At 35.6% G+C, this 25,245-nt stretch overlaps 2 protein-coding genes and 2 long non-coding RNA genes across 5 annotated transcripts; 3 read left to right on the top strand and 1 right to left on the bottom strand.

Moving 5' to 3' along the window:
* Positions 1-10,573: 10,573 nt before the first annotated feature.
* On the top strand, positions 10,574-13,164 carry LOC149987606 (uncharacterized). The gene is made up of 2 exons (XR_016506940.1): positions 10,574-11,730; positions 11,875-13,164. It is a non-coding gene; the product is annotated as an uncharacterized LOC149987606 (long non-coding RNA).
* LOC112293625 (uncharacterized) lies at positions 12,043-14,479 on the bottom strand. Of its 2 annotated transcripts, none has more exons than XM_024543274.3 (2): positions 14,324-14,479; positions 12,043-14,210 (listed from the first exon to the last, which is right to left on the bottom strand). In XM_024543274.3, the coding sequence occupies exon 2, from the start codon at positions 14,123-14,125 to the stop codon at positions 12,248-12,250; it is 1,878 nt and encodes a 625-aa protein (XP_024399042.1). In that variant the 5' UTR covers positions 14,126-14,210; positions 14,324-14,479; the 3' UTR covers positions 12,043-12,247. The 2 variants fall into 2 exon arrangements, with proteins under 2 accessions (XP_024399042.1, XP_024399044.1); XM_024543276.3 differs by having other exon boundaries at positions 12,043-14,146; positions 14,324-14,477.
* A 436-nt stretch (positions 14,480-14,915) lies between these two features.
* LOC112293626 (uncharacterized) lies at positions 14,916-17,566 on the top strand. Its single transcript, XM_024543277.3, has 3 exons — positions 14,916-16,395; positions 16,542-16,772; positions 16,938-17,566. Exons 1-3 carry the CDS (start codon positions 15,272-15,274, stop codon positions 16,984-16,986), a joined length of 1,404 nt encoding a protein of 467 aa, XP_024399045.1. The 5' UTR covers positions 14,916-15,271; the 3' UTR covers positions 16,987-17,566.
* Positions 17,567-23,192: 5,626 nt separating this feature from the next.
* On the top strand, positions 23,193-24,589 carry LOC149987605 (uncharacterized). Its single transcript, XR_016506939.1, has 2 exons — positions 23,193-23,345; positions 23,857-24,589. It is a non-coding gene; the product is annotated as an uncharacterized LOC149987605 (long non-coding RNA).
* Positions 24,590-25,245: the final 656 nt, after the last annotated feature.

Here is a 25,245-nt window from a genome sequence, read left to right as displayed (position 1 = left end):
AGATCCTTTTAGTACAAAAATCAAAATCTGTTCATGTTGAGGTCATAGATGGACGACTTTTATTGTCTGGTAGCATCACCCATGAATCAAAACCTATAGAAGTAACATTTAAAGACCATAGTAATCATATTATTTTTAATATTATTAGAACTCCATCAAATCCTATTATTCTTCATCTTTCTTGGTTGGAAAAAAATAATCCATGTATAGATTGGAGGTTGCGGAAGATGACTTTTCCCACAAAACCACCCAAGAAAAAACCTAGTAAAAAACCTCGAAAAAAGAAATCCTTATTCATTGGAGCAAGAGCGTTTATAAGATCATCTAAGGAAGGCACTCCATTTGTCATTTATGCGGCTCTAATTACTGAGGAGAAGATCTCAACAGCAAGTATACCGGAGCAATATAAAGATTTTGAAGACGTGTTTCAAAAGAAGAACGCCGACATACTACCGGAACACCGACCATATGATTGTGCCATAGACTTGCAAGAAGGAGCACAACCACCTTTTGGCCCAATCTACAATTTATCACAAACGGAGTTGGCAGAGTTGCGAAAGTACATCGATGAGAATCTAGCCAAGAACTTCATTCGTCATTCAAAATCATCAGCTAGAGCACCCATCTTATTTGTGAAGAAGAAAGATGGATCATTACGGATGTGTGTGGACTATCGAGGCCTCAACAAGGTAACAAAGAAAAATCATTATCCATTACCCTTGATTTCTAGTCTCTTAGAACAACTTGGATGTGCGAAGATCTTTACAAAAATTGATCTAAGGGGAGCTTATAATCTCGTACGAATCAAGGAAGGAGATGAGTAGAAGACAGCATTCCGTACAAGGTATGGTCATTTCGAATATAATGTCATGCTTTTTGGTTTTACCAATGCTCCAGCGGTTTTCCAACATATGATGAATGACATCTTTCGAGAATACCTCAATGATTTTGTTATCATCTACTAGGATGATATTCTAATATTCTCTAAAAACGAGGAAGAGCATGAGAAGCATGTTCATTTGGTCTTAGAGAAACTACGCAAGCGAGGACTATATGCCAAATTAGAAAAGTGTTTATTTCACCAGACGGAGATGGAGTTTTTGGGGTTCATTGCGACTACAGAAGGTTTGAAGATGGACCCCAAGAAAGTAGAAGCAATCATGTCTTGGGAGGTTCCGAAGACGGTTAGAGACGTACAATACTTTCTTGGTTTTGCTAACTTCTATCGGATCTTCATCAAGAATTATTCTCAAGTTGCTGCTCCTCTCACTTGATTGACATGCAAGGATAAGTTGAAATGGGGACCTTTGGCGAAGAAGGCGTTTCAAGACTTGAAGACAACATTTACTACAGCTCCAATTTTGGTACATCCAGACTTTACAAAGGCCTTCTATTTACAAACTGATGCTTCAGATTTTGCTTTGGGAGCTGTGCTTTCATAAATGAGTGAAGACAAGAAGCTCCATCCAGTTGCATTCTATTCTCGAAAGTTCTTTGCTGCTGAAATCAATTATGAGATCCACGATAAGGAACTTCTTGCTATAGTGGATTCTTTCGAAGAATGGCGTCACTTTTTTGAAGGAGCTGCACATCCAGTAACCGTATATACGGATCACAAGAATTTGGAGTATTTCATGTCGGCTCGAGTTTTAAATCGGCATCAAGCTCGGTGGAATATGTCGCTATCTAGATTCGATTTTGTTATCACTTATCGACCTGGAAGGCAGCAAGGACTATGCGATGCTTTATCAAGGAGATCGTATCTTGCACCAAAGGCTGGAGAAGCAGCATTTGATCAACAATGTACAACGTTATTGAAGCCAGAGAGATTTCAACTTTGTGCTACTATTGTATCATTTGATGCTGACTTTCTAAACCAGGTACGTGCTATGACCATTAAAGATTCAGTAGCCATTGATATCAAGCAACGTACCATTGATGACAAGTTCAAGGTGGAGGGAGATCTTTTATACTTTGAAGAGCGATTGTACATTCCAAAGGGACCAGCATGACTCCGAGTTCTTCAATCTCGCCATGATTTTCCAGCTGCGGGACATTTTGGATTCAACAAGACCTTGGAGCTTATTTCCCGAGATTTTTGGTGGCCCCAAATGTGGAAGGATGTGAAAGATTTTGTCCTCTCTTGTGACATCTGTTCAAGATCCAAGAATCCTCGCCATCGCCCCTATGGACTTCTACAGCCATTGCCAATTCCACGTCGACCATGGTCTTCAATTTCTATGGACTTCATCACGGACTTGCCATCATCAAACTCATTTGACAGCATCTTTGTCGTGGTAGATCGGCTTACAAAGATGACACACTTTGTTCCTTGTAAGAAGACATCGTCCAGTGAAGTCACAGCAAGATTCTTTTTCGATAATGTGTATCGATATCATGGACTACCATATGATATCATATCAGATCGAGGTACCCAATTCGTGTCAAAGTTTTAGAGATCTCTCTTTGGGATATTGAAGGTGGATATCAAGCTTTCTTCAGCTTTTCATCTTCAAACTGATGGCCAAACCAAACGGGTGAACCAAGTCTTGGAGCAGTACTTACGATGCAGCATCAGCTATCAGCAAGACAATTGGACTGCATATCTATCGCTAGTCGAGTTTGCATATAACAACACCCTCCATGCGTCGACTCAACAAACACCATTCTTTTCCAACTATGGGTATCATCCGAAGCTTGATTTATTGAGTCCGTCAACAAATAATAATCTAGCAGCTAAAGGATTTGCGAAGCAATTATCAGAGCTTCAAACTATGTTGAAGCTTCAATTACAATCCGCTCAAGAATCCTATAAGACGTCTGCAGATAGATTTCGGAATCAAGCACCTACTTTTAAAGTTGGAGACAAAGCTTGGCTTCTTCGACGAAATATCAAGACCAAGCGACTATGTGATAAGTTGGATTATCAAAGATTGGGACCATTTATCATCCAGAAGCAAATTAATCCAGTGGCATACCGGCTGGAGTTACCAGCTTCTATGAAGGTACATCCAGTCTTTCATGTTTCTCTGTTGGAACCTTATCGAGAGTCATCTTTTTCTGAAAGAGTGCAATGTCCGCCACCTATTATTGAAATCGAGAACCACGGAGAATACGATGTTGAAAAGGTATTGGATTCACGGCGAAGGTGGGGAAAGTTAGAATATCTTGTTCATTGGTGCGGCTATGACATTAATGAGCGAACGTGGGAGCTAGCTGAAAATCTTACAAATGCGCCACAAAAGGTATAGGAGTTTCATCAACGACATCCTGATAAACCTAAATCAATTCGACAATAGCTTCTTTCTGAAGCTTGTTCTCTCAACAATATAAGAAAAGGGGAGAGCAAAATTCGTAGTTGATGTAGTTATTTTCTCCAAGATACATCGTAGTTTGGTCTTTTGATATGGATAGCCAAGAGATAGATACTATGCTAGTCAGAGTATCGCAACCGAGTAGCTCACGAAGGCGACCCCGAGATGAAGAACTACATGTACCACGACGACGACGGAGGATACTGAGTAACCGATCACTGGTGATTGTATTTGAGATCGAGCCTGCTTACAATGGTCAGCCAGAAGGCATGTTCGCAGGACAATTTCACAATGAGGACACAGAAGTTTATGCTTGGTCAGAAGTCGAAGGCGTGGGCCACTACCGTTGGCTTCAAGGGTCAATGAACCACTTGCCTCGTGAACAACAGTTGGAGTTCATAGCAGAAGTTATGCGACAGATCTTCATTTTCTTGCGTTGGTACTAATCAACAACATTGCTTCTCAGAGACCTCAAAGCTAAAGGAGGAGGTGATGTTAGGGACATATTCCTTAGAACTTTCTAGACAGAAGTTTCTAGAACCTTCTAGAAAACAAGCCTCTGGAACCTTCTAGAAGAGAAGCCTCTGGAACCTTTTAGAGAGAAGTTTCTAGAAGCTTCTAGAAAGGAAGTCTCTGGAACCTTCTAGAAGAGAAGTTTCTGGAAGTTTCTAGAAAAGATGCCTCTGGAATTTTCTAGAAGCTTCCTAGATAATAGAAGTAGCTTGAGAAGCTTCCTAAGTAGGAGTATATATAGGGATCGAGGCTGAAGAGTTCTTCAGTCTCGACAACACACTTCTTGGAGTTCTAGCTCACCTTTCTGGTGTTGTTCTTGTACTCATCTGTTTAATCTAGTTCTGCCACTTCTTCTTGAACTTCTTGTTAGATTTCAAGTCTATATTTTGTGTCCGTGACACCTATCCAATATAATATCTTTTGGCAATCTATGATATAGATAGATATTGTCAAGGAAAAGCTTAGCAGTTTCTTTACATGTGATAGATTTTGTGCATGGTACAAAATGTGCCATTTTGGTAAAATAATCTACAATCACAAATATAGAATCAAATGATCTTGAGATTGGAAGATCTATAATAAAATCCATAGAAATAAAACACTATGATTGTTCTAGAATAAGTAGTGATTGAAGAAGTCCATAAGGTCGATGCCAAGGAATTTTTTATTTTGAACAAATGTTACACGATTGAATAAAGTCTTTTACAGCCTTCCACATTTGCAGCTACCAAAAATCTCTAGATATTAGCTCTAGAGTCTTGTTGTATCCAAAATATCTTGTTGCTAGAAATTTATGACGTACTTGAAAAACATGTAAACATACTTTTCCTTCTGGCACATATAGGCATCCTTCAAAATAAAGTAAATTGTTCTTGAATTCAAACTTAGAAGTATCACAAGACTTAGAAGAAGTATTCTTAATATTATGAATAAGAAGATTGGAGGACATACTTGATTGAATTTTTTTTGAAAAAAGTTGAATCAACAGTCAATGTTGATTTCACTACTCGAAGATGAAATTATTTTGGCTTCAATAAAATTATCTTTTATTGATCAAAAGCTGCATCTCCTTCTTTAGAGGTAAGATAAGAATGTCTTAAAAGGGCATCCGACAAACCTTATTATTTTGTTGGCAGTTAAATGATATTAAATTCAAATCTTGATAAAGACATGTTCCAACAAGCCTAGCGATGATTCAAAATAGGAGTTGATATGAAATACTCAAGGTTCTTGTAATTTGTATATATGATGACTGGATTGAAAGTGCCTTCTAGATAATGATATTATTCTTAGAAAGAATCTAAAATTACAAGAAGCTCTTTGTTATGAATCTCATAGTTAATCTCGACTGCTGAAAATTTCTTGGAATAAAAAGCTATTGGATGAAGTTTATTATCTATTTCCATTTGTGATAATACGACATGCAAAGTAAAGTCTAATGTGTCTATTTCCAAAAAGAATATGTTAGAGAAGTCAATGCAACATAAGATTGGTGTAGAAACAAAGGTCGTCTTTAAAGCTTCAAATATTGCTTCCACTTCTTCATTCCATTGAAGTTTGTCTTTACAAGTCAAACGTATAAGTGGAGCTATAGTTCAAGAAAAGTCCTTGATGAAGTTCTAATAGTAATTGACAAATTTCAAAAAACATTGGACATCTTAGACCGTTTTTGGGATCTTCCAATCCATAATTGTTTGAACTTTTTTAGCATCCATCATAAATCCATTGTTTGAAATGACATAACCTAAGAAGTCAACTTGAGTAGTATCAAATATACACTTTTCTATCTTGGCATAGAGTCTCGTATTTCTTAATTTTTATAAGACATGACAAACATGAAGTACATATTCTTCTATGTTCTTAGAATAGATCAAATTGTCTTCTAGATAATAGACAACAAAATCATCTAAAAATTCTTAAAAAATATCATTCATAAGATGTTGAAAAGCTATTGGTGCATTTGTAAGTCTAAAAGGCATGAAATTATATTCAAAATGTCTGTACCTAGTTCAAAATGCAATCTTCCATTCATCTCCTTCTTTGATGCATACCAGATTATATGCTCCTCATAAATCTATTTTTCTATAGTTCTTAGCTTGATTCAATTGATCAAAAAGTGAAAATATTAAAAATAGTAGGTACCTATTTTTTATGGTAATCTTGTTGAGTCCTTGATAATCAATACATATTTGCAATAATCTAGTTTTTTTCTTTACAAATAGAATTGGGATTCTTATTAGAGATTTGGAATGGCGTATGAAGTTCTTGGCTAAATTCTCTTCAATATATTCTTTGAATTTTGCCAACTCATTTTATAATAAATTGTAGATTGGTCCAAATAGCAATTGTATTCCTTCTTGAAGGTCAATTGAACAATCATAGGAACAATGTTTTGGAAGAGTATTTGCATTCTTTTTTTCAAATATATCTTAAAAATCTTGATATTAGCTTAGAATACTACTTGAAGTCTTTGCACCATTTGAAACGAGTATGGTATAAATGACATAAGGTGATCCTTCTTTTGTAGCATATAAGAAAGTTCTTACATCTACAAACATATATTTAATTGTACTAGATTTGTGATTTTTTACTTGATTAGCTATACTCTTAGTTATACTTTTAGAAAAGTCAAGATTACGAGAAATCCAATCTACTCAAGGATTGTATTTTTTTAACCATGATAAACCTAAAATGATTGGATTAGAGAGAGATCTAATGATATTAAATACTACAAAGCTATTATGACCATTAGTTATTACTTCTATAAGAAGGATTTTATGAATAACATCTCTAAAAGATAACGGGTGACCATCTATGACTTCTATGTGAACAGATTTAGTTTTCCTTATTAAAAATATGTTAAGTCTTTTAACTAATTCTTCATCTAAGAAATATGCTGAGGCTCCTAAATCTAACAAGGCAAAGGCTTTGTAATGTATAGGTCCTAAAATAATGTTTAATGTAAAACAAGGAGAGGATTCTGAGGAGAGAATAAGACCTTCATTAGGTATTGTATAAGGTTCCAACTACATGATCCCTATTATAGCTAGATAAACTAATTTTTTGATATATTATCTTTTTTGACATTTGTACTCTTCATTTTATAATTTCATCGCTTCTTTGGATAATGTTGAGTAGTATGCTTAGATTCTCCACAATATAAGCACAATCCTTCATTACAACGACGAGTCTTTTCTTGCTTAGTAAGAGGTTTGAAACATACTACATAAATTTACATATCCTCTACTTTTGAATGTATGTATTAAAAAGGCATTGGTATTGCCATTGAATTATAGTAATGTTGAGGCCCACTTGTCTGACTTTTAGATCAAAATTCAAAAAGTCGATTATCACACTTTATAAAAAAGTCAATTGTTTGACTCAATGTTTGAAGATTAGGTAAGTTGAGCATCAATTTCTTTACCTCATATTATAATCCATAGAAAAATTGGCTATTCAGTGCAACATCATCCTACTTAATATCAGTTGCAAGTTGTCAAAATTGTAAAGCATATAATATTACAGATTGGTTGCTTTGTTGTAAAATACAGATCTTGTTGGTTGCAATACGAGTTGCATCATGTTTTCTATACATGGATTGAAACTCTACTAAAAAAGCCTCCAAATTATCCAATATTGGATCTCGTCATTCAAAAAAAGATGAAAATCATGATAATACTAAATCTAAAAGAAGTATACTAATGAATTTAACTTGTGATCCTAGAGTTGGATAGCTTTGGGATTGAAGTTCAATTAGAAGTTGTACTTGATTGATATATCTTAGAAACTTAGATCTTGTGCCATCAAACTTTTCAAGCAAGACAATTCTTGGTTCTCTAGTACCAGAAGGATGTTCCATGATAGGAAAAGAGAGATGATTGGGTGCAGATGTTGAAACAGCTCCAATAATATCTATGTCTTCACTTCCTGTTATTCTTACTGCTCCTTGTGGTGGTAAATTGAGTTGATGCATTGCAATCATTAACTATCTCAATTACTTTTGTATTTGTGCCATTGCACTTTTTATTTCAAGAAGCTCTACTATGATAATATTTAGAAAATAAATATCTAATATTGTTCAAGACAAGTAGAAGAGGGAACTTGAGAACAAAGAAGATACTAAGAATAATATTAGTTTAAAAGAAGGTAATCTACAACTTCTAATATCCTTATGTCTTATCAAGAAAAAGGGATAATCCACTCTTAATCAAGAAAAGACAAAGCTCTAATATTATAAGTGTATTCTTGTCAATCTATCAAAGACATGAATTAGAAGAAGATGCATAAATTTAAGAAATCTATATCAAAAGGAAAGTGAAAAAATACAAATAAAGTAATATGTATATTAAATAGAAACTAAAATGACTATTGCCAAATGACAAGGAAACTAGAAACCCTTAAATCTAAACTAGAAGCAAGAAAGGAGTTAACAAGTGTGAAGAAGGCTTTGTTCTTGCCTTTATATATACTATTTAACTAAGAGCTATGTGGCGATGTTCTATAAGACCTCTAATATATGTTGACTTTGCAAGACACATGCCTTAGCTTATAAAGCAAGTTTTCTATATATAGGCCACATAGTTAGCTTGTTCTTCAAGCTACCAACATGTGTAGTATATGGCCAACTTATTGACCATGTTTCTAACCTAAAAAGTCAATTAAAGACACTTATAAAGTCAAATTAGTATCTATAAAGCTTCTAGGAAGCTTTTATAGAAGATATTAGCTAAATTGACTTACTTTACTTACTATTATCTAAATCATATAAGTAATTATTGGTTTATATGTATATGTCCATGACAATGGTGTGACAAAGAATAGTCTTTATGAAAAGTTGATTTTGAAGGTATTTAGTATAAATGATTATTTTTCTCCAATATGGATGGAAATATTGAGCCTTATAGAATATATACCTAATTATATTGAGAAGAATTTGTTTCTTTCATTCAACCACAATATTTTAACATAGTATATAAATTATAGTGAGTTGATACTAAATTCCATGTGTTTTCAAATATTTAATAAATTTTGAAGATAAATATTTTTTTCCTTGATCATAATGGAGAGTTTTGATTTTGTAACCAGTTTAATTTTTAGCCTATATGTGAAAAAATTTGAATACATGTAAATATTCACTTTTTTTAGTAGAAGATATAATAGATGTCTTTACAATAGTTAATGGTGTCACTAGAAGAGGGGCCAATGAGTAGTGGATATGATCAAAAATGAGAAGTGCCTATGAGAAAGGCCTTTTTGAGAAGTCATTGGGATCAGCATTCATAGATCAGAACTAATATAAAGTAGACCACAGCACTATTGAAGATTGAAAAGAAGTTGTGGTATCTTAAGAAGAGAAGTCATTAGCAATAGGTAGAATTTGTGCAACGACAAAATGTAAGATTGACTGGAGAGGCACTCAAGGCAGAGATGATTTTTTTGACTAAATAAGGATATGTGCTGCCACATGGTGGATTTGTAGTTTTGTAGAGCCTAATAGATATAGATTATCACAAAGAGAGCAAATATCTAGGATGGTGTTATTTCTTGCTAAAAGATGACATATCTAATTTTTAATTAAAATATTGCTACTTTTGAAGTCATAGTTATATATTCAGAATAGATTTTTGTATAAATTTGATATATAGAAAGTATTAGAGAGATAAAGTATCTTCCTATTGGCCATTGAAATTTGTACTTCTCTTTGGCCATATATAGATAAGATTGTATTATTACTAGGGTAGACTTTATTATTACTATTTAGAAATGATTTGTAATTGATGAATTGTCATTTATCATATACTAAGTGGTTGGTGGCACCAATATCAATGAATTATTGCATGTCTTTGGTAGATGTAGGCTTAGGCACTTTCTTTGAGTAAAAAGCATATGTAATGTAAATATGGACATAGAAAGTGGGAGATAATTCTTCTACTTGTTCTTCCTTCCATGAGTGTTTGTTTTTGTTGTTGTCATGATTTGTAGCTACTGAATTTAGAACAACTCTTTTTTTTATTTTCAAAACAATTGAAATCCTAATGTTCCATTTTTTTTATAATGTAGACAAGGAATTGTAGATTTATTTCAAAGATTTAAAAGCTTATGGTCTTTTGAAGTAGGTTTGTAAAGTTGCTATTTAGTCTTTCATTTGTATGCTATAAAAAAAGTATGTAAATTAGAAGAATAATCTTTCATAGATGGTTCTTCTTATAAGAAAATTGAAATAAGTTTAGAAAATATTGCAGTCCCTATTATGTGAAGCGTTTGAATTATAATATTATATTGGGATGGCATAGACCTCATGAGAATGAAGAGTTTCATTTGAAGAGAAATGGTAACTCTTATACAATTGCATTGTTAAAGTAGATTTGTGAAGTTGTGTATATGCTGAATTATCAATATTTTAGGTTTCATCTTTTGTGTGATAAATTTTTCTTGTAGGTGGGCTTGAGTGACTATGTCATTAACAAAGTATGTATTTTTAAGGACCAACTATGTTTCATAGGTTGTCTTAGATACTCCAACATGAGAAAAAATTAAATTTTCTACACAATCCCAAATTGCTACTAAAACAACATGATCCTTCCTTTTCCAAGTAAAGATTTCACTTTGTTTGTTTGGTGGTGAAGTTGATGTTGCATTCACATCTTGAATTGATATTGGTTGTATTTCTTTTCTTGAAACTATATCTTCCAAACTTTCCATTTCAAACTTCATGTGAATCTTTTTCAGTATCACGAGCTATCAAACTTAGGCCATTTTTCCATAGCAAGGCTATTTGAAGCCATGTTTCTTTGAAGACAAAAATAAAGATTTGTTGGTACTCCAACTTTCTATGTAAAATGTCTTCTATTCTACAAAGCCTCCTTTTTTTGACTTTGGTTTTAGTATTTTCTTAATTTTTTATCATAAAATTAGAGCTTCACTCTGATACCATATTAGAAGTAAGTGAAGTGAGAGTTTTTGATAGATAAATGTAAATTTTTATTATTGATTAAAATGTGTGTACACGGGTTTTACCATGTCTAGGGAGGAGCGACTGATTAGGTTGAGCCCCCTCGACAGGGTGCAACGTTTCAGTCCCTTTGTTAGTTATGTTTGGTTACTTGTGTGATTGTTTCCAACATCCTATGTTCTGTAGAAAACTGTCAACAACGAGACAAATATCTTGGTGTGCAAATGCAATTTGGACTTTCTATTTTGGTGACAAACTCCGTCTATGCAAGTAGAGGCTGTGAACTGCTTTGAAGCGAGTGACCAATATTGAAAAGCACCACAGAATTTAAACAAACCAATGATGCAACTGCCTGAGAGCATTCCTTAAACAGAAATCGTGTTTCTGAAATAGATTGAGATTCTAGAGTTGCCTTATAAATTTTCTTTGAGTGATACTGCTAGGCAGCTTGCAATAATTATCTACTTTCTCACAGCGAATGGGAAAAAAATATGGTTTATTGAATAATGCAGAAAGTTTCGAATCTTTCCCTGCAATGTTACACTGTGCAGAATATGTCGAACATCTCTTGATTTTTTTTTAGTTTCACATAACTTTGTACTTCTACAGTAGTTTAAGATGAATGAAGAACCTAGACTAAATGAAATACAGATACTACTGTGATAATAAATGGCAACGATTCAAAAATTTACATTTATGTCTGTGTAAGTTAATTCAGTTAATAAAATCATTGATTTGCAACAATTTAAGTAAATAAATTCATTTCGGAAAATTAAAAAACAAACATATGATAAGAAATAAAAATTATAAAAATTCAAAGTTCATCAGTGTTTAAGATTTTAAAAAATCAATGAATAAATTATTTTCCTGATGCCATGTGAAATTGTCAATGATACATAAAAATTGGGAAACATTTATCATACATTATGTGGTTGGTGTCCTACGTAAATGGTAAAGTAAACCCTTAATTATAATAGACCTAACTGAAATGATGAAATTTCTTTGCGAGAATTATAAACGTATGTAATGTATTGAATATACCAAATTAAATATTCGTGATGTTACTAAAACATCTAACAGTATTCTCATATATAGGTTTGAAAACCTGTTGTAAAATCAACAGGTATGTATATGAGTTTGGTATACTTAAAAAGTTTAATTCCTGAAATATAATTTAGAAATGTTTTCATTTCTAAAAAGTAATATAAATGTGAATACTTCCGTTTTTCTGATAGAAGAAATCTTTCTTATTGACACCAACAATGAAAGAAATAAAAACTAGTTGTTATTAATCAAAAAAATTTAGAACATCAATAATAACATGATATGTATTGACAAAATGTAAACATTTACATATAAAACCGCTAATAACATGAGCAGTCAAGAAATCCTGTGCTGAACAACTTGCGTCGTAATCATGTCCGTGAATGGCAAGTGACTGAGTTCACGTGTCGTCCATAAAGAGCGATTATTCGATTTCCTTGATTTGGGGCTTGGCATCAGCCATCTGCTTTTTCCCGTTCTCTAGATTCTGTTGGAGGTTGCGGATATTTGTGTTGGCGGCGGCTGCATCGCTTTGAAGCTCGTCGTTCAGCTGATTCTTGAGTGGGCCAATGAGCTTTTGGGCCTCGTCCGCATTAGGCGACTGTCTGATGTGGCCTAATACAGACTTGCGTGCCACCGCGGAGGCCGCGACATAGTCTTCGCACACGCTCGCCAGAGCGACCCACCGCGCGAGGTAGCCAACAGCCACTGTCACAAAACTTTTGCTCTTGTAGGCCCTGATCCGTTCCTCCGGGTCGTCGCCGTTGAAGTCAGTCTCGTCTTTGATTTGTTCCAGCACTTTGGGTTTCGCCAGTTTCTCGCAAAACGTCCTCATGTTGTCCCAGAAGAACTTGGCATTGAGGAGCGATGCGTAGATGTTGTCGAGCGCCCATGTCGCGATCTCCAGTGCGGTCTGGGCCGACTCCTCCACCTGTGTCTCCTCTTCGGTGGACTTCAAACGCGCAGTGAGTTTCGCAACTTGTGAGACGGAGGTACGGCGGAGCTTCTCCAAGTCTATCTTCTGCTGAATTAAGTTCATGCGACTCTTGGCTAATGCCGCCGCTCGTTCGGCCTGTTGTTGCGACGCCTGGCTGGCGCTGTTCGCTAACTCAGTCAAGGCGGCAGCCGCTGCATTCAAGGCCGCGGTAGCATCAGTGACCTTCTTCTTGGCCTTCTTTGCAGCCTCCTGCGCCTTCTTCTGTTCCTCCTCCAACTTGCTCAAAGCAGCGGCACTCGTCTCCAATTCAGCTTTAGCCTTCTTGACCTTCTCGTCGTATCCTGCATCAGTCTTGTCTCCGGTCTCTGCCGATTTGAGCTGTTCTTCTTTCGATTTTTTGTCAGCTCCGGCGGCAAAAACTTTGTCCCGCAGCTCACTTTCCTTCGAAGTAGCTTCTTCCTGCGCTGATTTAGCATCCTCCAACTCCTTCTTTTTGGCGGCTTCCTGTTCCTCTAATTTTTTCTTCTCAGAAGCATTGGGCTTTTCACCGTGATCTGAGGCTTCGTCGTTCTTGGGGGGCACACTGAACGGCTGCTTCATCGACACATAAGCACCAAGTCCCGCTCCTACAGTTTTTGCAATGACACCCACTATCTCACTAATAAATGCTCGTTGATTGGCCAAATCCTCTTTGGCCTCCGCTTTGGCAATCTCACTCTTCATTTCTTCAAGAGAGTTGTTGTATTCTTCTGTCAACTTATCTTGTTCCGCCTTCGTGGCCTCCATCTCGTCACGAAGTTGTTTCAACTCCTTGATCTTGACGACTTGCGCGCCCCAGGCTTTTGTGGCAGTTTCTGCGTCCTCCTTGGTATCTTCCTTCAACTTCCCGAAACCACGCGCCAACTCCTCACACTTGCTCGCCATTTCCTTTGCATTCGCCGCGCATCTGGAGAGGATGCGCAGTGCTCGATCCTCTTTCGCAACCAACAGGTACCTATATGCTTCCGTCAGTCTATCCAGCACATCCCTGCTTCCGGTTACAAGAGTGGTCATGGTCACCTCACAATCTCCACACAATTCAGCCAACTCCTTCTGACGATTCGAGATCCTGGCATGCAAGTCGCCCGTCCCGACTACACCCAAGTAAGCCAAGAACAAGAGATCCGATGCACGGTTCAGGTCGGTGAGCACGCTCTGCAAGCCAAGGTCCATCAGGATCTCCCCCTTCGCATTTTCTACCAAGTACATTGTTGCCTCTGGGATCGTGATGATTGCATACACCTCGTCACGTCCATCCGGAGAGTGCACGACCAACTCTCCATTGCCATTCACTTCTTCCGTGACTTTCGCTTTGACCAACGCCATGTTGAGTTGTGCAAGGAGAAACTGAAATCAAACAAACGTCCTCAGGCAGATTCCAAGCTCCAAGAACCAGCTGTGAAGCCTCAATCTGAGTCCAATTCCAGAGCTAAGGAATGAGGTATTTGAGACTAAAGAGCTGATGAGAGAGCAGGAAGAGATACGGATGGGGAAAATCTTGCAGGGGAGGTCGAAATTACACACCTTATAACCATGAACTGCACCATTGCAAAGTCGTACTGGATATGCTTCACCTGCTGCATGTTCTAGCTAATGCGGTGGCTGCTGCCTGTACGTGACATATGCAGAATCGAGAGATTCTAAAATGTTGAATAAGCAACTCAAACATTAAAGTTTGTTCTGAAACTCCAAGCCTTGCCACATGCCACGCAAACATCAGTGTCGAGATAAGCAAAGTGACTCACACATGGCCCACGAGAATCACGTTTTTCACAACCCAGAATATCCGTAGTCTTGCAAAACCTAAACATAGAGGGGCATGCAAAGGAGCAAGCCCACGAGAATTACGTTTTTTCACAACCCAGACTTTTCTTAGTCCTGCCGGCCCGAAATCAAGAGGGGCATGCTAAGGAACAGGGCCACTTTGAAACAGTCTGACTAAAGTCTGACAAGGGGACAACACTTATGGTGCAACATTATGCAGAGTTTTCAGGTCTTGCGCTCCAAGAAACAGTTCAATCATGCTCAAAATAGCCTCTATAGTATGTGCAGTACCTACCAATTGGACACTATATCGCGAGATCCGTAAGTTCATTTTCACTTGCGATTCGCCCTCATTCCCATCCCTTCTCAATCTCACACCACCTTCCTCAATATATTGTGATCTACACTGCTACATATCGATCAATTCCATGAAACGGACTGGCCGAGCTCAGAACGGAAGACTCCATTCGAGGCTTCAAATTGCATCAGGTTGCACTGTTGCATAGCTCTTGGTCAGTCGGGAACGATCGAGCTGTTGGATGTGGAGCTGGTTCACAAGTTGAAGTTTGACTGAGATTCCTTTCGACTAGTTGCCTTTGAAGTCCATCCTTTGGTTGGCGTGTTTGCGAAGATAATTTCCAATCCGAATTTCTCTCCGTCGTCCACCTGAATCCAGGTTGTGTGCAACTCATTCCAGAGGTTGGGACAATGGCGCTTGCGTTCAGTCAGCACGACAGGGCGATGAGGCTCCAGTCTGCTGGAAGCGGGAAAGGCCTTGCCTTGAAGGTGGTGGCGGCACTCGAGCAAGGCCTCGCTGCGTATAAAAGAGACAAACACTTGTTCGACCCAGATAGCCTGCAATATCTTGAGCCCGACCTGGACGTGCTCATCAAGATTGCGGAAGGGATGGTGGAGTCGCTCAAGTCCAGATCGGCCAAGTACAACGACGTGGTCACCAAGGCTATCCTTGCCATCGGCGACTGCAACAGCGCGATGAGAGTAGTGCAGAAACACCTTTCGGACGTGAATTCGCAACTCGAGGGAGAGAGAGACACTGAGGAACTCGACTTACGCAAAGTCCAGGAGGTGCAAGAAGCAATCAATGAGAACAACCAGAAGATTTCGGAGTTGCAAGACCACATTGAAGATTTGAAGAAGTGGTTTTGGGTACCCGGATACAACTACTATCTGATGGGTCAGGCCCTCAACGATCTTTGCACCCAAAAAAGAGCTACTCTAGAGGAGAGGCTAAAACAGGCGTCCCGTGAATTGCAGTCAACGGAGGAGCGTTTGAGACTGCATAGGTCCCTTCGCGATGAGCTGACGGGAGAGACAAATGTGTTGCAGCGCAAGATTCACGCTCTGGAAGAGTCCAAGAAGGAGTTTGACCAGACGAAGAAAATCTACGATGCCAGAATTGCCACGATATATGACGTGATAGTGTACTACCGCCTGTTGCACGACGCAGTGAAGAACATCAAAGACAATCTGGACCTTCCCAAGGTAATCGAAAAGCTGGACAACCCCCGAACATTGGTGTCACACACTGGAGATGTTCGGCAAGGGACTTTGAAGGACTCCCTCATTCAATTAGGCGACGACTACGACCAGTATGACGAGCGGGAAGGGATGGTGGTTGATGGAGAAGTGGGCATCTTTACATTTCAATTGCTCGGTCTGCACGAGCCGATGGACGATGGCAAGTACCGCCTGGCAACCATGCAGGATGTGAAGGACCATCGCGATGCCCTGCTCGTGACCATGCCGAAATGGGAGATCGCCAATCTGGCGGACGGCTCCGTGGACGGTGCGCTGTACGGAGGCAATGTTAGGTACGAAAGCGCTGTTTCCTAGCGCTTCAATTATTTACTAAATTAACAATTATTTTAATATTAACACTCTCTAGTATTGGTTCCACTCGCACAATTTCACAAAACGTGGTCATTCAAATTCTGATCATCTTGTTGCAAAATTGCAGCCCGCGAATTCGTAGCGATGTGAGTCAGAAGCTCGCCGTCAAAACTCCAGAACACTTGACCTTCAAGCTTCTGGGCATCAATGACCCAATCGAGTACCCTGTTTATCGTCTAGCAACAGTGGACGAAGTCACTGCCAATAAGAACGAGTTGTTCAAGGCTATGCCCAGCTGGGAGATAGCAAATTTGCAGGATGGTTCTGTGTCGGGGTGGCTTTACGGAGGTGCTGTCAGGTAATTACTGATTTCATTTGGATGCAACAGTTAGCTAGATCTGACTGATGAGTGCAGGAGTAGCCAGAGTCCCTCTAGGTTACCTTGTTTCTACATTTTCGTATTCCATATCACGCATCTTGATTGCAATCTCATTGCTAATGCATGATTGCTACCAAACTGCAGTCACAGAATTCGGAACGACGTTGGTCATAAGCTTGGCGTCAAAGTATGACCTTCAAACTGATTAACAACATCCGAGACAGAGAGCCGGTGCATCGCATGCACTGTCGAAGTTTTCATCACAATCATCAGAGTCTCAGACCGGCCAATAGCAAGGCTGAGCTGAACAATTTACTGCATCTTGATAATCTCGTATCCTATCGATGTTGTTAGAAAACCTGGACATGAATCTCTAAATTGTCCTTCAAACTTGTATAACTAGAGACTTTCCAACTTCCTTCCAGCCTGGCTTCTTTGGCGTCGTCATTCAGAGTCGGTAAACCCCGGGTCCAGTACGACCAGTGCCTGAGCTGGCCTCTTGTGACAAATAGGCATGAACAGAGAATATAATTTTATAACTGGCAGGACGATGAAGATATTAGATCCTCTGTGCAACTGAGAAATGGCAGTAAGATTTTCTATGAACACAATAATCGGGAGCAACTTTATTAGTATGGCATAATTCAATTTATACATTGTGAACTAGTGTTGCTCAATCTGTTTTTCTAAAAACATTCTGTTCAAACTACACAAAAAACTCTAGCTCCTAATTAATTTATATCTTGTCTTTGATGAAACTTCATCTTCATCTATGTACAACCAAGGTATCGCATGGTCTTATTCATGTATGAAGAAGGAAATCCTAGGTGCACGTTTTTGCTAACACTCTCTCTTGCCTCTGATTTCATTCATTTTTCATTTTTCACGTGTGCGCTCCTGCTGCGATGATGAGGTTCAATGTTTTGGCGCTTCAGGATGGGGTCAACCTTCTCTCCTCGGTAAGCTACTTCTGTTTTAATTCTTTATCTGTCGCCTCTATTGTTGTTTCCTTTCTAATATTTTTGATTACTCATACTATTTTAATGGGAGTTGATCTTCTTAGGTATTTGGTTTTTGGTCACAGCCTTGAGAAGAGGATGTGATGCAATAATCTCTTATATCTTTCATCTTTTTTATGAATCTCTTTTACAGTTTGAAGAGGGAGCTATAGAAAACAATATGAGGCTTGATGCGGTTTTCAAATTGGACATGTTGATAAAAGATGTCTAGTTTGAAGAACTTCCTCTAAACAATGTAAGTTCCCTTGTCTTTGGATCATCTAATGTATTAATTCATTAATTACTATTTGACATTAAATTTTTAAGAAGAGAAATTGTAAATAGATTGTTAGTTGTAAATAAATCTTTTTTTCTTTTGAGGCTACAGAATTTGAATAGAAGTTCGAAACATGAAATAAAGTCTTTTAATCACTAGCATATACTATTATTTGTAAAAGTTGATTCTGATGGTTATCAACCTATAATCATTGCCAAAGATATTAAACCTAAATACTTACTTATTGATGTAGAGATGATTATGTACAATTAATGATAATATGTAATTAAAATATGATTAATGAACTTACCATGTGAGTAATGTATAGAGGTATAGATCAAAAATTCAACATATAACTAATATTGAAGGCAATGGTTTTAACTTTATATCTTTTTTTAAATTTACAATGTTATAACTTATTAACAAACTTAGTAAGTATGTCATCCAATTATTCTTCAATTGAAATGTATGATACTTGGTCCTCACAAAATCAAGCTTTTTTTTCAATAAAGTAGAAATACTTTTTAATATGTTTAGTTCTTAGATATAATATGGAATTTGCAACCAATTTAATACATGTTTGATTATCACTCATGATCAAAGTTTCTTTGTTAGTAAGAATGAGTAAATCTTTGAATAATTAAGTATATTTTTTAATTTTTTTTATTGGTGATATTAAGAATAATTCTTCTAAATTTTATAATGATGTTAAATTTGAACTTCAAAACAATTTATTGTATTTTGATAAATGCTTATATAATATTAAGGTGAAACATAATTACAAGTATTTCAAGTTTGTCACAACTTTCTACCTGTAAAACATTTAAATATAATAAGATTATAGAATTAATCTCAAGAAATTTTTGTTGACTACAAAAGCTTTGTACAATCATGTGATACTTATTTAAGATTAAAAAATTTGTTATCAACTTTAAAAATTTCTACAACCACTATCTATATCTAAATAACCATGGTTTTTTATTTCTATAGATTTTTTCATAGGTCTTCCATCCTTGAGTCTATATGACTTTATATTTGTGATAGTATATTGTTTCACTAAGATGGTATGTTTTGTATCATATTCAAAATCTATCACAAGTAAAGAATCAACTATATTTTTTCTTGATAATATCTATTGCTACCATAAATTATCAAGGGATATTATATCTAATGAAGGGATTCAATTTGTATCTATTTGTATTTAAAATACTTTTTAGGATATTGAAGGTAGACATAAAATTATCTACAACTTTGCATCTTCAAACTAATAGATAAAAAAAAATAAGTGAATCAAGTATTGGAGCAATATTTGTGATATACCATTAATTATCATCAAGATGATTGAAAATTTGTTTTGCAATTGATAGAATTTTTTTTATAATAACATGATATATTCTTCTATTCAATAAATACCTTTCTAAGTTAATTATGATTATCAGCCATAACTTGATATATAAGACTTTTCAAAAGTTGATAATCTTGAGATAAAAGATTTGGCAAATCTACATGCAATAATGAAGGCACAATTCAAAGTGACTCAAAAATGATAAAAGATCAATGCTGATGCCTATTGAAAAATATAATCTTAATTTTACATTGACAATAAGATATGATAACTTTATTGTAATATCAAAATTAATCATTTTTGTAATAAATTGGATTATCATAGACTTAAATTATTTCTTATTTATGAACAGATAATCTATTTACATTTTGATTACACCTACAGGAATTATGAAGATCCATTCTATATTTTAGATATCTCTTTTTAAGTCATATAAAATAATAAATATCCTAGTGTCATGTATTAATATGGCCATTAGGTGAAAGAAGACAAAAAAAATATTGTATTATAGATGAATTTAAATGAAAAAAAACTTAGCAAATTATCTTAGAAATATAAATAATAGATAGGGAGGTAATAAAAATTGATAAATACTAATACTACCTTCTTGTAGAGGAGACTTTTATTTAATTTTTAGGAATATAAATGAGCCAAATAAAAGTAGATGAGATAAATAATTAATAAAGGCATCTTTAGAAGAAAATTAAAAATAAATTTTATCAAAAGTTATCTAAAAATACTAAGAATTGATATCCAAAGATGATTAGTTATAAATCAAAGTTGGAATCAGACTTGAAGCACAAAATTGTGTACTTATAATAACTCTAGAGTTTTTTGGTTGATTAAAAAAAGAATTTAAAAAATAGACTTATGAGAGGAATTTTAAGAATTTATTTGATAAGATTTGAAGGCATATTGAGGTTTTGAAGGCTCTTCAAAGTAAGAAATGTATTTAGTGAGTTTGGATTTTGAGAAATAAAAAGATCACAAATTTAAAGATTATATGAGTGTCATAGGATATTTATAGCTAAAAAAATTTAAATTTATTATAGTGCTTGTTTTGAATATATTTAAAAAATTTGATATCAATCAAGTAATTAAATTGAAGGTTGTCAGATTTTATAAAGGTTATGGTCTTAAATAATTGAAATTTAGGATCAATAAGGATTTTTATGATCTTAAAACATTTGCCAAATTGATTGAAGCAAAAAATGGTGAGCGTCATTTAGATTTAGAAATCTATATACCAATCAAATTTTAAAGAAATTTAATAGTTTAGTAAAGAGAAATTATTGTTAGAAGATCAACATTCAAGTTGGACAAGAAGGGCAATTTATATCCAAGAGGTTTTGGGAGCTTTGCTTTCAATTGGAGAGTTTGTGTCACAAACACATTTACTTTAATAGTTATCTAGGTAATATGAATAGTTAGAAATAATTAAAAATAAATAAATTTCATAATATCTTGAAGAATAGCTTCCTAAAAGCTTCATAGATATGTTTTTACCTTTATATATATATCTATAAGTGATTGATAGGTTAGAAACTTGGCTAAAAAGTTAGCCACATGTTGTACATGTTAATAGCTTGTAGAACAAGTTAATTACATGGCACGCATATAAAAAACTTGTTTTGTAAGTTAAACATGTGTCTTGCAAATTAGACACATGTTGGAGGTCCTATAGAATGATACCACATTGCTCTTAAATAGATAGTATATATAAAAGCAAGATTGAAGCCTTCTTTATTCTTGTTAATTATTTTCTTGCTTCCAATCTAGTTTCAAGAGTCTCTAACTTTTTAGTCTTTGGCAATAGCCATTTTAATTTTTCATTAAATATATTAACTTTCTTATTTCTATTTTTTTATCTCTCTTTGATTTATTTTGCATCCATTTACATATCTTCTTTGAGTTCATATCCTTGATAAATTGACAAGAGTGCTAACTCATTGTTCATTTCTTGTTTTTAGAAGTGAGTGGATTATTCTACTTTTATTATTAAGTTCCAAAGCTTACAGACCACCCACATTTGAATTAACATTCTTTGTTTTCTAAATTTGGATTTTTTCTTCAAAGAAAGTGGATCACCTTTCTTTGTGGAAATTTTTATTTGATATTAGAGGTTATAGTTTATCTTCCTCTATTTGATTTGTAAATTCATTAAGTTATTTAAAATAGAAAGAAAAATCATGAATGTTATACTTAGCAAAAGTGATAATAGATTTGTAAGTATTATAGACCTTCATGAACTTGTCAACATTCTTAAGGTAGAAATTTCATGCATCACCAATGCCAACCATAGAAGCACTATTTCTATGTATATGGAAAAAGTTCAAAGTCTATGCCAAGAAGTTGTGCAACTAAAAGAAGCGAATAGATCAACCTTACAACTAAAAGAAGCAAGTAAATATCTAATAAGTGATTTATTTACAAAATTTCTTTTTTTTATTTCAGAACACATAATTTTAAAATTGTGTAAAAATCTATATTTATCATGATAAATTTCCCTCAATAAACAGATTTTCTTTTGTATGAACTTCACAATATATATATATATATATATATATATATATATGTGTGTGTGTGTGTGTGTGTGTATGTATGTATATAAGCATACTTCCTTACATACAATCCATTTTTCAAAAATAAATACAATCTTATTATTAGAAAATATACAAAAATATGCTCATGGTATGAGCAGAAATACATACAACATGTCTTTACATTTTTTTTTTGTTCAAAATTGTTTTTTTGAAACAGTTTCATTCTGAGTATAAAGATGCAAGTAAGTACAAATAAATTAAATATTTTTGGGCAAGTGTGTATATATATATATATATATATATACGTATATTACCCCTGTAACACCCATAACGTCATATGAGTTACACATATTTTGGAATTGCTCAAATTGTTTTGCTCAAATATACATTAATTCACTTTTCCAGTGAAATCAACTGTAATACTTCTAGAAAGCCATGTTCATTGCATGCAAAAGAAATGTAAACCTCGGAAATAAACACTTGGAATGGAGGTTGAAAATATAAAAAGTAATTCACAGATAATACCAGAATTCTTTTAGCAATTTGGTATGCAAAAGATCATGTTTGTGTTTACTGTTACCATCAGTATGAACCCAACCATTAACTTTGCATTATTCTTTTAGAACCTCAATAACTTTTCAGATAAATTTGGTTATCATAGAACAACTTTCTGATCCAAGTCAAGGATCCATCTAATTATTATGACCCGAAAGACGACAAGATATGCCTTTCTAAAAAAATTAACGCAGTGATTCCCATATCTGAGAATAAAGTATTGATCACTTTCCAACTATGGAAAGCAATGGCATCTAAAGTAAAAGGCAAGTATCCAACACGGAGCCTACATAAGGAACCTATATTAAAGATGGGCAGAGGGGGGTGACTTATGCTGACTAGGCGTGGACAGAGCGGACAGCTGGTGATTACTTGGCAATTTGTCGTGCCACTTGGCCTGTCCTTTCCATCCAGTGGCCAAGACTGACCGACCAAAGCAAAAGAGGGACAAGTTAAATCGGCAACTGCATCGGTCCGACGTGGCAACGACTCTGCGCCACCGCAACAGCATGAAGGGGTTGGGAAGTCGACGTTGAAGACACGTAGCTGCCAACTCATCAAATTTAAGATCTCCGTCGCAGATCTTTTATGAGGCCTTTGGGTTGCTTTCACACCTGTCGTTCACGACGTCGCATATTTGAAAGGTATCGGATTCGAGGAACCTTGAGAAAATTTTATGGGAGTTTCGATTGATTTACGTGGTGTAATTTTATAATGTTCTGATATTGATTTAAACTGATTACCGAAATACTTGCATATATATACAGTGACTTGTAAGAGCATGTTGGGTATTTTAATAAAATTGATAAATTGGTTCCATGTAATTTAAATCAAGTGAGAATTCTTCAAATTAAGCACCACACTATTTTATTTTTTATCTTGTCAATGTTATAATTAGTAATTATTATTTATCAGTGTTATTAATTATAATTAGCATGCATATACTTATGTGAAATTTGAAGTAGCATTAGCTACCTCTTGTACAATCTGGTTTCAAGCATTCTATTTATAGGTTTGTTTTTTATAAAATTGTAAATAAGCAAGTTTGTATTATTGTGCGCAATGGTTTAAGTTGTATGTTACATTTAGTTCATGAAATTTTTATAAATTAAACAAACATTTAAAGGGAACAATGATGTTTTAAAATGTAATATATACGTATTAATCTTCACATTAATACCTACATTAACTTTGATACACCACGTTCTTTTGTAATGTATAGAGTGAAAAATTAACAAGGATGAGTTTATAATCAAATGATATCGAACCCATATTTTCGAATAAGAACAAATTACAACAGCATAGCCTTTAATTCACTTATGACTTGTGTCTGCGATTAATGAAGACATGTACACAAAATCACTTGCGAAGCGAACAAGCATCGAGATCGCGCAGTGGATCGGTGACGGTGCTGGCACCGAGATCGGCGGCATCGGGAGGGAGTCAGAGCCTGCGCTTGCTCGCTCCCTCCCTCCTCTCGCCTCGAAACCAGGAGCCCCGGAAAGCGGAGCGGCGGTGCATTTTTGCAAGCAGGGGAACGGGGGGAGGTAGTGCCGAAGAACGGCGAGAGAGGTGGGGAGATCAGCAACAACGGAGGGTGCAGGCGACGAAACCCTAAATCGAGGTTGGGGTTCCAGAAGCTCCGTAGTTCTCATGCACTGCGTTGTGCTGCACTGGGGGGCAGTGAGAGTGCGGAGCATGGGCTTCATTGACGGGGGGTGCGACCTGGCCATGTCATTCAATTGCCCACGTGAGCTGGACGAGGGCATGTGCCCCAGGCTCTAAATCGGGTGGGGGCCATGCTCTGGTACGGCCTTACGATCGGCGTGTTGACCTTGCTGAGTCGGCACCGGGTTCCTGCATGGTCATCTGACGGTGGGGCCGGGCCCGGGATATTTCGACCCGTCCCGGCAGCTTTCCACTTGGCCCGCTTATTCTGCTTGATATTCATTAAAAATAAACAATCAAATGAGATCAATAATAATACTGCGTCATGCCATAATACATAAAATACTATGTTTTCTTTTAAAACAAAAATAATAATAAAACTACTGCCGAGTTGCAGGGAGTTGCTTCCAGTTGTCATGGGATGCTTAATTACCGATTGTTTTATTGGATTATTTAATTTACACTTGTGATTTGGAGGATAAATTAATAATCAATCAATCAATCAATCAATCAATCAAATTGTGTTAAAATGTGGTTCACATTTGCAGTGTTTGTTGTGGTTGGTTTATCGTCGTTTTTTTGATTCATCATGCAACATTCTTGAGTTTTATGTTCCAATTATTCTTTATTGTATCTTGTCTTGTGTCCTTGACCTATTATTGCTGGAGATCAACTTCGTCAAATCATTTGGTGTTTGAATGAGCATTATGATTATCAAATTATTGCTTGTTTTGCAAGAGATGTTTTGTTTAACTACTTCAACAGTTTTTCATATTTGTACTCTACACATCACATATTACTGAAATTGATGAAGTAGATTTATTAGATTGCATACAAAATATAAAGGACATAAAGGGCTGAATGTATGTATACGTATTAGAAGTAGATTTAATCTTCCTCCATTGGACTAAAGGGCCACAAAGAGACTCACATTTATTTTCAGCTCTTGGTATGTAACAAATAAAGGGAATACTATAATTAAAAGTACACATTCAACAATGGCCGTAATATAATAAAACTTTGCATAATAACGGCATCATTGAATTTGTTCATCATATCATCACAA

Source organism: Physcomitrium patens, chromosome 16 (genome assembly GCF_059467195.1).
Source record: "Physcomitrium patens ecotype Gransden chromosome 16, ASM5946719v1, whole genome shotgun sequence".
NCBI lineage: Eukaryota > Viridiplantae > Streptophyta > Bryopsida > Funariales > Funariaceae > Physcomitrium > Physcomitrium patens.
The sequence above is the reverse complement of the archived record's forward strand: the minus strand, read 5'-3'. Positions and strand labels throughout refer to the sequence as shown.

What these genes read in the sequence shown, in the direction of transcription:
- LOC112293626 (XM_024543277.3), top strand. Translation starts at nt 15,272, where the DNA reads ATGGCGCTTGCGTTCAGTCAGCACGACAGGGCGATGAGGCTCCAGTCT. An exon ending in CTGTACGGAGGCAATGTTAG is followed by an intron (nt 16,396 to 16,541) that starts GTACGAAAGCGC and finishes GCAAAATTGCAG; the next exon opens with CCCGCGAATTCGTAGCGATG. An exon ending in CTTTACGGAGGTGCTGTCAG is followed by an intron (nt 16,773 to 16,937) that starts GTAATTACTGAT and finishes ACCAAACTGCAG; the next exon opens with TCACAGAATTCGGAACGACG.
- LOC112293625 (XM_024543274.3), bottom strand. Translation starts at nt 14,125, where the DNA reads ATGGCGTTGGTCAAAGCGAAAGTCACGGAAGAAGTGAATGGCAATGGA.